A 14,497-nucleotide genomic window follows, 5' to 3' on the forward strand; every position below is an offset into this window, starting at 1 on the left:
ATAAGTTAACCCTTTCATGCACTATGCCCTTAATTAGATTTGACGTTGCCCTTCCCTCCAAACTGTGCAACTGACCTTCAGAAATTAGGGCTATCTCTTTACATAGCTAGGGAGCTAAACGTGATCAATGTGGTTCTTGGAAAAAAAAAAACAACACCAAAATAAAAAAGAATCCCATTTGATAAAGATTTTTCTCTACAAAGTTTGGTCTAAAGCAAATCATCTTGCTGTAAAAGACCTTGTTACTAATAGTTTGTGGGAACTTTTATAATGTCATTGTTTTCAAAATAGTATTATGCCAAATAATTAAATAACAAATTTTCTATTAAATATTATATATCCCCTAAGTATATGCACATTCATACACTTTTAAAGGTTTTTAATGGCATTCTTGAACTTTCAACCTCAAGCTTACTTCATTTTCAAGTTACTATAATTCACATCATGCCTGCAAATATTCTGTGATCCTAATGGCCGTCCATCTTTTATAAAGAACTTTTCAGCTAATCAAATGATGACCTATCCCTAGCAAAGCAAAGAAGGATTACTGTTTCTGAAAAATCACTCTCAGTACAGAAGAGACCAGCACATTTACTTGTTTTCAAGCCATAACACTAATTGCTCGTTTATCTGCCCAGTTTAATACATCAAATTCAAAAGTGGACATTGGGACATAATTACCATTTGAAAACATTTGGCTGAAGAGTGATAAGCAACACATACAGATCGGAGGCTTAATGGCTATTATTTCATATTTTGTGCCTTCCCCTATTTAACTAGAGAAAAATAAACTGTTTTTTCCTTTTTAAAAATGCTACTTCCAGGAATATTATTGTATTATTTATCAAAGTAAACAACTTCATAAGCAGACTACATGTGAAAATTGAGGTGAGCTATTCAATTATACCCAAAGTATGGACAGTTTTGTTCCATGTCTGACAAATTCTTCAACCTCTGCTAAGCTGATCAGTAAAAACTCAGCTAATTGAATCCATCGATGTGAAAAACCACAGGCTCAAGTCTGTACTGCATACATCAGGCTGAAGGATTTCTGCTCCAGCCACGGCAGTAATAGTCAGTGGGGTCAGGTCAAAGAGGGTTAAAGTGAGTCAGGATATAGCCAAAGGAATACATCAAACACTGATTTTAAAAGGGCAATTAATCTTAGACAGAAATGCTTCCTGGGGAATGAGATCTCAATCTTAAGAGCACACTACATGATGTAGCAGTAAAAATGTACATATACAAGCTTAGAGAGCTTTCATCCTGTGATCACAAACAGAAGGGGAGTGCTGTTTATCAGAGAAATACAAACCCTTGCTAAAATACTTACATTAGCTTCTTCCGGGCTCTTACTCATTGAAAAATAAATTCTGTAATGAGCAGGCTGTGGAGTTTGCACACATGAAATACCTTTTTTTTGTACATGTACTGTAGGTTCTTTTGAGCTAACAGACTGATGTATTTAGAGATCTCTACCAAAGTAAAATTAAAGAATTTAGCATTTAAAAATTCAGGAAAGATGAACACTAACTTAAAAAAAAATAACAACCCCTTCTCAAAACAGCTACCTGGTCAGAGTCAAAATTGGAAATAAATTTTCATCAAAAGTTCTTTTTGGCTTTTCCATTCTGAAAGAATAAGACAGTTAGCTGCAAAGCTGATAGATTATAATATAACCTTTATTTTTTGACTCATAACCTAAATATTTTTTAGAGTTCAGAACATATTTTTCCACTTCAGAGTAGAAAAATAGATCCATAAAGCTTAGAACACAAACATACAGCACTTGCAAACAAAATTTGCTAAGTTAGCATCCTCAATTAGTTAGCAAGATTACTAGGAATCATTAGCTATGTAGACAAACATACACAGCTCTGAAATTAATTACCACTGCTTTGGCTGCATTAGTTCGCAGCACTAAAGAGAACTGGCTTTGCAACCACCCTCCATCTGAGGATACTGATGCCCAACATCACAAGTGGCAGAAGGGCATCTATTTGTGTATCTGGTCCATACATGGGGCTTCTTGGCTTAAATGGCTGCTGCCAGCTTTCACAGAGATACTGGACCTAGTGAAGTTTCCTATAGTCTAGAGACCCGCTGCATTCTGCCATTGTAAATGTGGTGATGATAACATCAGGAAAAAGGACAGGGAGCACAAGTGCATTCAGATCTTTACTGACGTAGCCCCTCTGTGCATGGGCCAAACCACTGCATAAGACTTTGGCTTTGATGTAAGGAAAAGTTTTACCCCTATTTTTTAACAGATATTCTCCAAATGACTACAGGTGCAGAGCAAAATATAAAGTTATCCACTGAATGTGAAGTTATTAAAATTTCTGATTAAAATGAGATATTCAAACAGGGGACAACTACTGTTAGCAAGTGCTGCTGAATCCTTAGAGAAGAGAGTAGGACACATAGCAGATTGTTCTCCTTTACATTATTGGTAAAACTGCTACTTTTCTCCTAATTATTTTTGTAGGTCCTTTAGTTTTGCAGGTTCTATTCTTTCCAGCCCTGTAAGAGGTTTATCTCCTGGAAAAATCAGGTGATACCTATATGCATCAAGGCAAAATAGAGCCAGACTGTAAGAGAGATGCAAGGAAGATGGGAATGATTTTACTCAGACAACCCCCAAAGACACAGTACGTGCACCTAATTTAAAGGTATAGATATAATTCAAAAAATGGGCCAGAACTCACTCTTCGAACTTCAGGGCAAATGCCAGAGAACAAACAGCTCATGCCCGTTCAGCTAAATTATCTCCCTCTCTCTATTGCCTATCGAGAATAGACCCCAGACTGTTAATCCATGAACACTGCTCAAATTTTCTGGGAGAATATTAATTTGCCTTGACCAAAATTATGCCAGAGAACTGCTAATGGTCATACAGCACAAACAACACATGTTCTAACCCTCTTTTGTTTACTAGTATAAATAAAAACACTGAGACCACAACATTTAAATCCGTTTGTGCACTGCAGCGTCCTGGTTGAGAACTTCACAGAGGGTTATTAATGTCTCTGTGGGTCTTCACAGAGGGTTATTACTATCTCCTGAAAGCTTTGGTAGACCCAAATCTCCAGTTACTCTTGCACCAATTACAGTACTAAAGGAATTGTCACATTTTCTATGAAACCAACCATAAGAAACATCGTGTAAATCTATGTACTTTGTATACTTCAGCTGTTACTGACATGATTGTTTCTGTGAGCAACGATATATGAGAAACTAGAAGGAAGGTTTGGTTTGGGTTTCTTTCTGTGAAGTTTTTGATGGCTCAGTCATACTGAGTGACCTCTGTGGCCTCTTTGGAGTAAGACAGACTGACTTAGATCACAACTCAATAAAATCCAATTCTTAACTCTGCTACTGACCTCAATGTGACCAGGTACAAGCCACATCACCCCTCTGTGCCTCTTAATTTCTCCTTCCTTTTTGTCTCTCTTCACTCATCTTTTATCTAAGTGATAAGTTCTGTGGGAACACACTGCAACGTGTACAGTGCATAAGGAACCTGAGGTCTCCTCCTAAAACACAAAAAATACTCATTTTAAAACTGAAAATTCAGCACAACCAAAACATTTTGTCAAGATGCTTTGAACCCAACCATTCTCCTAAAACTCACACACATGGCAGATTACTAGAAATCAGGCAGGTTTTCTGTCAGTAATTTTCCACAATCTTTTCTTAACTGCCTGGACTTCCAGCTCTATATAGCATTCAGTCAGGAAATTGGTGGTAGAACACTGATGTTCCCAGGAAGAGCAGACTATTCTAGGACAAAAAAACCCCACCTCTCTTCTGGAGAGAATTTTACAAATGCTAGCTTGTGATTTTCAAACAAAATAAGTTCAATTTTTGAAGAAGTTATTTTGCTCTGTGGAGGATTTTACTTTCTCCATTTCATACTACTACTGTTAATGATAGACTTGAAAAACTTTGTTGTGCCTGAATGAAGTCATTGGCCTTTTGACTAATTTAAAGAGAATAGTCTGGAGTCTGATACTAATAAAACTTATTGGGTGGCCGGCAGAACAAATTTAGCTGAAGCTGAAAAAATTTCCGAAGGCTTGTCCGAGAAACAGGATTATTTCCCTATTTGCTGTACCTCTTCCTACAGTCTACCCTTCTGAATGTGTGTGCCTGTGCATGCCCAGAAACCACTTCTAAGTCACAAAGAAACAGCACATTACTCTTGTGATGTTAGCAAAGTTGCTGGATGCAAGAGGAAAGACTAGACTAGAATAGACTACTGCAGTTGGAAGGGACTTACAAAGATCATCTCATCCAACTGCCTGAGAAATCTAGGGCTGGCCAAAAGTTAGAGCATGTTATTAAGGGCACTGTGCAAATGCCTCTTAAACACTGACAGGATTGGAGCATCGACCACCTCTCTAGAAAACTGTTCCAGTGTTTCACCACACTCATGGTAAAGAAATGCTTCCTAAGGTCCAGTCTAAACCTCCCCAGCGCGGCTTTGAGCTATTCCCACATGTCCTATCACTGGATACCAGGGCAAGAACTTAGCACCTCCCTCTCCACTTCCCCACCTCTGGAAGCTGCTCCTCACAGGACATGCCTTCCAGCCCCATCACCAGCTTTGTTGCTCTCCTCTGGAGGCACTTGAGTACCTTAACATCCTTACATTGTGGAGCCCAGAACTGCACACGGCACTCCAGGTGAGGCTGCACCAATGCTGAATACAGTGGAACAGTCACCTCTTCTGACTGTCTGTCTGTGCTGTGTTTGATGCACCCCAGGATGTGGTTTGCTGTCTTGGCTGCCAGGACACACAGCTGCCTCATACTGAGTCTGCCACTGGTCAGCAACCCCAGACCCTTTTCTGCAGGCTTGCTCTCCAGCCAGTCCTCTCCCAATTTATATCTGTGCTCCATGCTACTCTGTCATAGGTGCAGAATCTGGCATTTGGACTTACTAAATTTCATCCCATTTGCCAACAAGACAGGAACAAAGGACTCACAAGATACCAAGTGGATAATCCTTGTAGAGTTGATTGAGGTGAAGTTGGTGAAGCCCTTAAAACCAAGCTATGTTCACTGTTTCCCAAGAAATTGTATGCAGAAAGATCACAAGCAGCCCCACATACCCACTATGTTTTCTTTTGAGAGCAAGTGAGCCAGAACATTCTGCACACAACAGAAGCCCTCTCTGATTATGTAAAGAATTTGTTTAGAAATTAAGATGGCTAACAAGAAGCACAGCTGCCACATTATTCTCAGATTATTTGCACCTTTCCATGTGGTCATGACAAATTAATACTATATTAATTAATTCTGTAGTCACGACTATTACTTCTGTAATCTCAAGCCAACCTCTGGACTTCCACCCCTTTTGATCAAAAAGGACTACTAAATTAAAAGGTACACAATTTTTACACAGAAAAATGTTTCCACTTCAACTTGAAAAAGAAAAGGCAACTGGAGCAGGTAGGTGTTTGTGGGTGTAAAAAAAAAAAACAAAAATCAAAAAGTTGGCAGTAAGATGAAAGTCAGATGCAGAAGAATAATCCAAGCAGATGGCCTAGTTAGGAAAAGATAACAGGCACAAATAATGACTCACACCAGAAAGGAGAAGTACAGGATGACCTCCTCCAATATGGAAAGCACCACTGAGCCAAGGATGTGAGGAGGAAGGAATAGCTTAAGCAGTGGTCTGAAGGTCAGTTGTGGCCTGCAAGATGACTCTCACAGTAGAGGAGACAGTGGACCAGAATTCGTATCACTGGTGAGCTTTAACCATCTTTTAGTACACACCCACATTCTACAAGACCTCTAACCCTTCACAATGCTCTCACAGCTTTGTGGGATGAAAGTGTGGCTAATAAACTGCCTAAAACTGCCCAGGGCTTGTTATATTTCTAAATTTAGGTAGCCTGGGAAAGTATTTCCACACTGTACCTCCACAGCACTGAAAAGCAGAGACCAGTCTGCAGAGAGCACATGCAATCAGACTTACTAGTTAGACATGGGGAGCAAAGACTTCCTTCTGTTTGCTCACTGCAAGAGCAGCAAGGACTGGGATGGTGCCGTGCTGGTCCAATTCCCACAGTAAGCCCACAGTCAAGCTAATTCTGACCTCAGGCAAAGCAAGCCCAGTCATATTTCATGTCTATCCAAACACATTCACACTGCATAAATTTACCTCCTTCTGTTGCACCATTTCTCATTTGTATCAAAATTAGGAGCCTACATGGCAAATCTAATCTAAATTCAATTTTCTGTTTAACTAATTTACTGGAAGTCAATGCTTAGAAAACTGAGGGAGAACAAAAACAATTAATATGTAGTCTCTCATACATTATACATTAAAAAAAGCTGAGAGTTAATTGAAAACAGTTGATCCCTAATTTTACAAAATCATTCAGTACAGCAAGTCTTAAGAGAAAAATCCTGGAAGTCTTTTTGATCCTCGTTTTATTTCTGAAAGAACTAATGACACTGCTGTAGAAAGAGGTCAGTTCACACAGCTTTTCTGAATGAACAACAATGCTGTGAAAACTGGGATTGATTGATAGCCTACTGTTTGCGTCATTATATCCAAATGTTTACCATTTGAGTCTTCAAGGAAGCATGAGACAAAAATCAAAACAAGTTTTATGAAGACTTCAACAACACTGGCAAATTAAAATTGTATCCAGAATTGTTTAGACATTATAGCAGTGGAAGAAAACTGCTTTCTTCTGCATTATACAGTTTTTATCTTTGCATTATGCCCAATGTCTTAAATTCCTGGTGTGGAAGAGGAAAAGTCTTTCCCTCCCCAGAACTCTGTTTTCTATCATTTTAACCCTTTGCCTCTTCAAAGCATTCTGTTGAACTCAACACTGTTTCCTCTTGCAGTTGTTGCTTTGTAGTTATGTAAGATCATACTGTGTTCCTCCCTTTCTCCTAACAAGATGAGTCACTATTTCTAAATGAACTGTTTATAATATTAGGATGTTCATTTACAGGAAATTCATAAATCGGTACTAAACAAAATATTTTTTTTCAATAGTTGTGAATTATTCACTTTTTTTTTTTTCAATTTGATAAATGCTGACGTTCAGAACTGATATTACTTCTGGAAACAAAGGCCCCTTAACTGGCAACAGGAACACTATCACCACATACAGAAAATCATGGGGAAACACAGCATGACTTCCTTGAAGCAACAGATAGATAACAATTTTATTATCTGTCATAAATGACAGTGTTGCTGTAAGTAGGTGGACTATTCCACCTAATCTCAGAAAAACAGAGGATTTTAGACAGTGGGGGAGAGTACCCATGGTATTACCTCCTTCAGGGATGGATAATTTTGTTATTCATCAGTTTGGGGAAGAATACCCATAAGTAACATGTTCTACCATATCAGGTATTTGACCTTATGCTACAGTTGCAGGTAACAACATGGTCTTAACATCTTCTCTTCCTTACCTGCATAGAAACTACAACAACACAGTCTAAGAGACCACAAGCAATATCAAGCTTCATCTTAGCCTGTTCCTGCATAAGCCACTAAATCTTCCCACAAATAGTAATAACTCTGAAGTTATTTAAATGACTGCCTAAATTTCTGGAACTGGAACTACTGCAGACAATTGCACTTTACCACACAAGAACTGTCCAATTAAAGAATCAACTTTTGTCTGTGCAAGTGCCATCCACAAGCATAGGAAAAAAGATCAGACAATGAGTTTACAGGCTGCAGCATGAATAATCAGAATAATCTAATTCTAACCCTGGAGTCCTCATGAATGGGTGTTTCATACTAAAATAAAAAAGCCATCTGTCATGAGCTTAGATTCAAAAGTACATGATGCACAGCCTGAGAAGCAAAACTATAGGATCTTTGACTGTTGGCTGGAAAGGATACTTGTACAATTTCAAGAGTGTAAAACGGTGAATGAGAAGGGGGACACTAGGCAACTTTATTCTGACTTCCCTGAGTAACTAACCAGGAACTGGTCATCTTGGGGGACAAATTAAAACCAAGAGAAACTGGTAAATTGAAGAATGCTGATAGAGAGGCACAGCCCCTAGGTGTCAAAATATTTTAGATTTTCATATGCAATGATACAAAAAATTGTTGGAAAACTCTAGGAAACTGAAGTAGAAGTCTAGATAATAGAACACCACAGGACAAGAAGACAGAAAGCAAAAAGAAAAAAACAACATAGAAGTGACTACTGACTAATTACTACCCCAGAGAACTAGATCTATTCCTGTTAGGAAATCAGCCAAGGTCTGAAAATCTACAAAATTAGTTAAATAAATTACAGTGAGCTTAGTCAAAGAAGTAGGAAAGTTTGTTTTAGAGGATGCAAAAGCAGATACTAAAAGAGTAACAAAGACAGCAAGAGCTATCTATTACTAGAACAGATGATGAAGGAACATGAGCCAGAAAAAGAAGAGACATTGATAGAAAATGAGTCAATGCAAGTTGAAAAAAAGAACTGAAAAATAAGTACCCCTCTTTCCTGATGCTGCAATTAGGATCAAATATAATGGAACACCCCAAAACCTAACTGACCAGCTTGCCTCAGATTCAAGTATGAACAACTAGGGAGAAGCAGATATAAAACCCACATGTACACACACTCCTCCAACAGAGGGTGATCACAACTGAAAACTAAACACAATTTGCTATGTTCAAAGCACAGAACTTTTAAAGTTTTACCTTAAAACACTGAAAACTGAAATGAAATTGCCCATCTTCCAGTAAGGATTTCCAATAACTCTAGATGGTCAGGAATAGTAGTCCATGAACATCAAGCTAAGTATTTCTATATAACTACACAACTCCCAGATTTGATTTCAATTATATGCAGCCTTTAGACAAACTGAATTAAACAATAATTATGGAAATACAGCAAATAAAAAATATACTCATACACAATATAGATTTATCCATAGTAAAATTTCAGACTGAGGTGACTTTAATTTATGAACTGCTGCATAACTGATAAAATACAACTTATTACTTCAGTATCTAAACATAAAAATATAACATGCCTTAAAGAAAGATTAAAGCAGGCCACAATTCAGAGGAAGTGATTATTGGATTAGTTTGAAAATACTGATTTTAATATTTATTAAACATGACAAGAAGGACTTCACTGCTTCTCAAACTTTATGTCAACACAGGAAAATCAGAACAAAGCAAATAAGTGGAACAAATGAAATGTATCAATATTCAGTGGAAGGTAATGACCTGGTCTTACTGTTTCTGTTGCCACATAACCACAACCACTGCCTATGAAGCAGCTAAATAGGAAAAAAAGAAAAATTATTCAGCTAATGAGCAAACAGCTGATTTAACACATTTACTGTCTAAATACTCATTTAGACACAAAATTAGAGAGGGTTGTATTAGATCTGTTCTAACCTAGCCTTCTGGAAGAAAGTACTGTACAGTACTGCAGCAGGAGCAATGCAAGGTGAAATAAATGCATCTTCCTTGAAGGGTCTCTGAACATTTTATTACTCTTAAAGATGTTTCCAGTACCTAAAGCAGGCCTACAAGAGAGCTGGAGAAGGACTTTTTACAAGGGCATATGGTGATAGGACAAGGGGAATGGTTTTAAACTGAAAGAGGGCAGGTTTAAATTCGGTATTAGGAATAAATTCCTTACTCAGCTATAATTCTAGCTGTAATTTATAATTATATAAAGAATAATATATAATTTATATAATTTATAATTATATAAAGAATCTATTCCTTACTCCCTGTCTCAGGTGGAGATAGCAGCACAGGTTGTGCAGAGAAGCTGTGGCTGTCCCATCCCTGGCAGTGTTTGAGGCCAGGTTGGATGGGGCCTAGAGCAACCTGGTCTAGTGGAAGATGTCCCTTCCCATGGCAGCAGGGCTGGAACCAGATGAATTTTAAGACCCCTTCCAACCCAAACCATTCTATGATTCTGTGTTTGCTACTAACACAGACAGTCATTCTCATTGCAGCTTTAGAAAAACAGGGTATTCTTCACAGTCAAGACAATTAATGTAATTGCCAATAGTTTTAAGAACTACACTGGCGTCTTGGTGCTTGCTCTAATTCCAAGTACCGCTTTTCTTTACACTTTCTGACCATTACTACTAATGCATGAAATGCTTCATACACATTTTGACAAATGAGTTCCCAACTACTGTGCACTCTGCTCCAACTCCACTGCAGTGATTGAGGACAAGAGAAGATAAAGCCAACACTCCTCGCAATCTGAGGAGTTAAAGGATGGACTCTAAACAGAAGCCACTCTTTGCTTTGGTATAACAATGCCCATGACAAAAAGCCTTTTGCCCACCAGTTTTTCTCTGATTAACAGTTTAAGGAGATAAAACTGTTTAGCAACCCAGAAAGGTGAGCATTGTACAGAATTCATTACGCAAAAAGAAAATATTCACATATACATGTTTTTAAAATATATATATAATTAAATAAAAGACCAGTTTGAGGAGAGACAGGAAAGTATGGGTTGAGAGAATAACAGTACAAGTTTTCATTTTTTACAGCACTTCAACAAACAATAAAAGCTTTGAATAAATAGTTTCATAAGCTAATTTAAATAAAATGCAGTTTTATTTAAAACAGTTAGCTAAACAGTTACCCACAGTCTGTAACAGTCCAAAATAATATTGACACAGCATTTTACAAAGACCATTTTCACTATCAATCTTTTAATGTCATTATTTAACCTGCTCTTTTGACAATGCTCCTTACGCTGTGTTTCCAACAGTTGGTAATCAATGCATATATTCAATCCATGTATATATAAATATATTTTTTCATTGAAACATTTTTCTCAGCACAGTTAAAAGGAAGACTTAATTATATCCATGTTTCCTAAAGCAAAGGCATATAGACACTGTGGGTGGTTCTTGAAACCCTTCCCTCCCTCTTCTTGTGGTGGTCCCTAAGAATCTGGCAGCAGGAACAGCTCACATAATACGGCTACAAATGCTGAGTCTGAAAACCTTATATTCTCTGTGTTCCCACGGCACAAAGCTCAGTTACGGATGTCACCACGGACAAGCAACCACCACAATTACCATGAAGCTTCCAGTTGAATGAAAAGTCATTGGAAAAGAGAAAACCATAGAGGAAAAAGGAAAAAAAAAAGTGAACAGATGGAGAAAAACAGAAAGAAAGAAGTTCATATTGATTATGTTGCACTGAAGAAAAGATGAAGTTAATGTCACCAGTGAATTAATTCACTAAAGAGGGAGGTTAAATACAGCTTGGAAAAATACCTAAATGACTTTGATAAGAAGAGTAAAAAGATGAAAAACCACCTGCTTCTCCAGTATCTATTATACCTTTAAGCATATCTTTGATGAGATACTACTTTTATCCCCTTTGTTTAGAAAAATTAAGTAAATCTAAACTTTGATAACTGAATAGTCTGAAAATCCAGATGTGAAAAAGTTTTTCATAATTTTCTAATAAACCTTTGATAATGTATTCTGTTCTGTTACAATATTATTTTAATGCCTCCACCGGAATAAAGTGTAGATTAAGACAAAACATACAAGTTTACAAGAAAAATATTAGAAGATACTAAATAATGTCTAAAGAGACAATTTTTAATGTCTGACTACAATCTATTTTTCCTTCAGAAACCATTTTAACAAGAGTTTCCTTTAGAAAGAGACTGAATTATCATCATTTTAGAGATCACAAACTGAAGTCAAAGTGATCTTATGCCCAGAAATATTCATTTTTTGGAGGGTGGGACAGAAGGATAGTTATGAGAGGCCTAAAATTTACTTCAGAAAGTGCCTGGGGTTTGCACACTCAATGGCCCAGAGCTCTCACTGATTACAAGTACAAGCAAGCAAACTGTTCAGCAGAACATTCATCCTGATCACTAGATTTTTCTGATGCTCCTCTCTATAAAATGTGTGGGTTTGTGACACTCAGCTTACCTGCAATCACATATGAATGAATTCTCCAGGAAAAAAGAATTAAATTCAGCTCCCAAAGGCAGTATTCAGCTGTCTAAATTATAATACTTCCTGAAGCACATTAATTCTTGATTTATCCTTTCAAGAATCAGGACTGTGATTTTTCACTACACACACCTGACACTAAAACATGCCCAGTCTGGGCAGAAAGATAATAGTCTCACAGAAGACAAAGAGAGATGAGAGGCAGAGAGTTCATTCATAAGATGAATGGTAAGTGTGTAAGGAAATTACAATTGCATAGGCAGTCTACAGCTCTGACACCATCTAAACTTCAAGTATTCAACTTCAAATGGAGACAACTGCTTTAGAAGTACAACCTTTATGTGTAGTATCCCAGGTTTCCAAAACATGCTTGCAAATTAAACTCTCCTACGCTGATATCTCCTCTGTATTTTGAGCTGATGGAACATCTTTGACAGAGGAAGCTTGTTAAATTCTCAGTGATCCAGCATCAGAGAGAAAATGATTTTACTGAATGGGTTTCATGGAGACTTCAGTAGCACAGATGTACTGTGGTTCTGTAGTCTCAGGAGTTTAGTCTATTTGATGGAAAAGGGTGATGCTTTTCCTTGTTATGGCTGCTAACATTTCTACAGGCAAAACTCAAAAGTGGCACTAAGCAGTCTGGAGAGTTAGTTGGTTTTTTAACAGCTCAAAGCTGCATTAGAGCATGAACATTTAATATGGGGCACATTACATTTGAATAATTAATGAGTGTATTTAGTCAAGCAAGAGAATAATCAAATTCACTTACTGGCTAAGTTGAATAATCAGTGAACAGAGTATGATGACCTCTAGCAGTAAAGCCTAAACCAGCACTGTCCTTTCCTGTCTATGATCCTTAGCAGTAAGAATCAGTGCTGTCATGGGCATCCATCTTTTCAGGTCAGTTTCCTTTATGTCTGAACCTTTCTCTATCATCCCTCTGGTTTGTTCTAATTCTGCTTCTTCCTTTTTTTCTTTCCATGTTGCCACGCCTAAAATTTCTACTTTGTATTCCTGTCTGGGGTACAGCAAACCCTGAACAGGTTTTCCTCAATCCTTTATCTGACTATCCCCAGCTCCATCTGAACACCTCTTTACTTGCATCTTGTCAGCAAAAACTGCCCTTCTTTTCAACTTTTGAGTCAATTTGCTCCTCCAAATCCCTTCTTCAAATCCCTTGGCCAGCAGGGTATCTACTCACCATTCTTTCACAGATGTGCAAACTCTGTGCATGTCCCACAAGCAACACGCTTCTTTTCCTCCCTCATCCTTTTATCATCTCCTACCCCACTTCCTCTGTCCAGGTGTTCGCATTTATAACAACAGGTTTTGACTTTTGCCCCAATCTCTTTCATTCTGCCACATTGTTTACAGTCACTCTCCCCATCACATTTAATGACTCCCAGATCTGTCATTTTCTTCCACATTACTTGTTCAGTCAGTCTGCCTCCCCGCTCCACTGGCTCTATGTATCAGTCTAATCCCACTCCTCCTGAGGAGCCCACATTATTTTCTGCATTTAGCTCAGACAGTTTTCCTTCTCTTAAGTACCAGAAGGGGCAGAGAACACTCATAATACAAGACGAACAACTGAATGACACTACAATACAAAGCTGCATTACAGGAGAAAATGTGCCGAGTTTTGGATAGCTCACACCCATGTGAGGGACCAGATTTATTAAACTGTTAAGTTTGTGAGTTGCTCAGTAAAAACTGGGCCAAATTTAAGCAGATGTATACAGGAATAGACAAGCATATTCCAACACTCCAAAACCCCCCAAATTTCACATCCCTCCTTGCAAGTATACGAATAGTACCTACTTTAGTTTCTCTTCTTCCAACTTTTTTTTGTCTAAGTTGAGTAAATACAAGGTTTTTTAGCTTTTAACAGAAACTAAGCAAGCAATTAGCACAGCATATTTCTGTTCTGCTATTAAAGACTGGTGCTTTTGTCGACATCTGAAAAGAAGGCTGCTGATGGGAAGCATCATCACTGGTATTCAGATAGAATTACATTACATTCACACTTTTAATAAGGGCAGTAACTAGCACATTCATCATCTGCAGCTTTGGCAAATCCACATAAAAATTATCATCCCCTAAATCCTGGAATAACTTGTGCATAAATGCTTTTGACTTTCTTTCATCTAATTTGTGCTCGACTGCCTTCCAAGTTAAAATGCATCCATCCTTTCAATTGATTTTTTTTAAACTCCCTCTGTACATTTTCAGTAGGGTCTGTATGATACTGACAGTTAAGTACTTAAAGATGGTTAAACTGGTGCTAACATTCATGTATCTATGGGTATCTCCTTTATCTTTTGGACAGTTAGTGGAAAGCGGTGTTGGGGTCCCTCCCCCGCCGTGTAGCCCTGGGAGGGCAGAGACACAGGGTTTCCCTGCCCCTGCTCAGCCTCGTTCCCATTGGTTGGTTTGTGTTCCCTGCGCGGGCAGAAGGACCCTTGGTCCCGTGACTGGAACAGTTCCTCAGCAGAGCTCCGGCCATGCGGCTGGAGAAATAAACATCTCTGAAACAGCTA

The 14,497-nt window shown here is 38.0% G+C and overlaps 1 protein-coding gene across 4 annotated transcripts in view; it reads right to left on the reverse strand.

Moving 5' to 3' along the window:
- ATG5 (autophagy related 5) overlaps positions 1–14,497 on the reverse strand; it is a 77,756-nt gene that overhangs the window by 14,132 nt on the left and 49,127 nt on the right. Inside the window, exon 7 of one of the 4 annotated variants that reach the window (XM_017739602.1) lies at positions 3,389–3,536. The exons of the other annotated variants lie outside the window; for them this stretch is intronic. Within the exon in view, the coding sequence (XP_017595091.1) occupies positions 3,466–3,536 (71 nt within the window). The 3' untranslated portion in view covers positions 3,389–3,465. Of the gene's footprint in view, positions 1–3,388; positions 3,537–14,497 lie in introns of those variants that run through there. 4 annotated transcript variants of the gene reach the window in all.

The sequence above is a fragment of the Corvus brachyrhynchos genome, unplaced genomic scaffold (genome assembly GCF_000691975.1).
Source record: "Corvus brachyrhynchos isolate BGI_N302 unplaced genomic scaffold, ASM69197v1 scaffold14, whole genome shotgun sequence".
NCBI classification, from domain to species: domain Eukaryota; kingdom Metazoa; phylum Chordata; class Aves; order Passeriformes; family Corvidae; genus Corvus; species Corvus brachyrhynchos.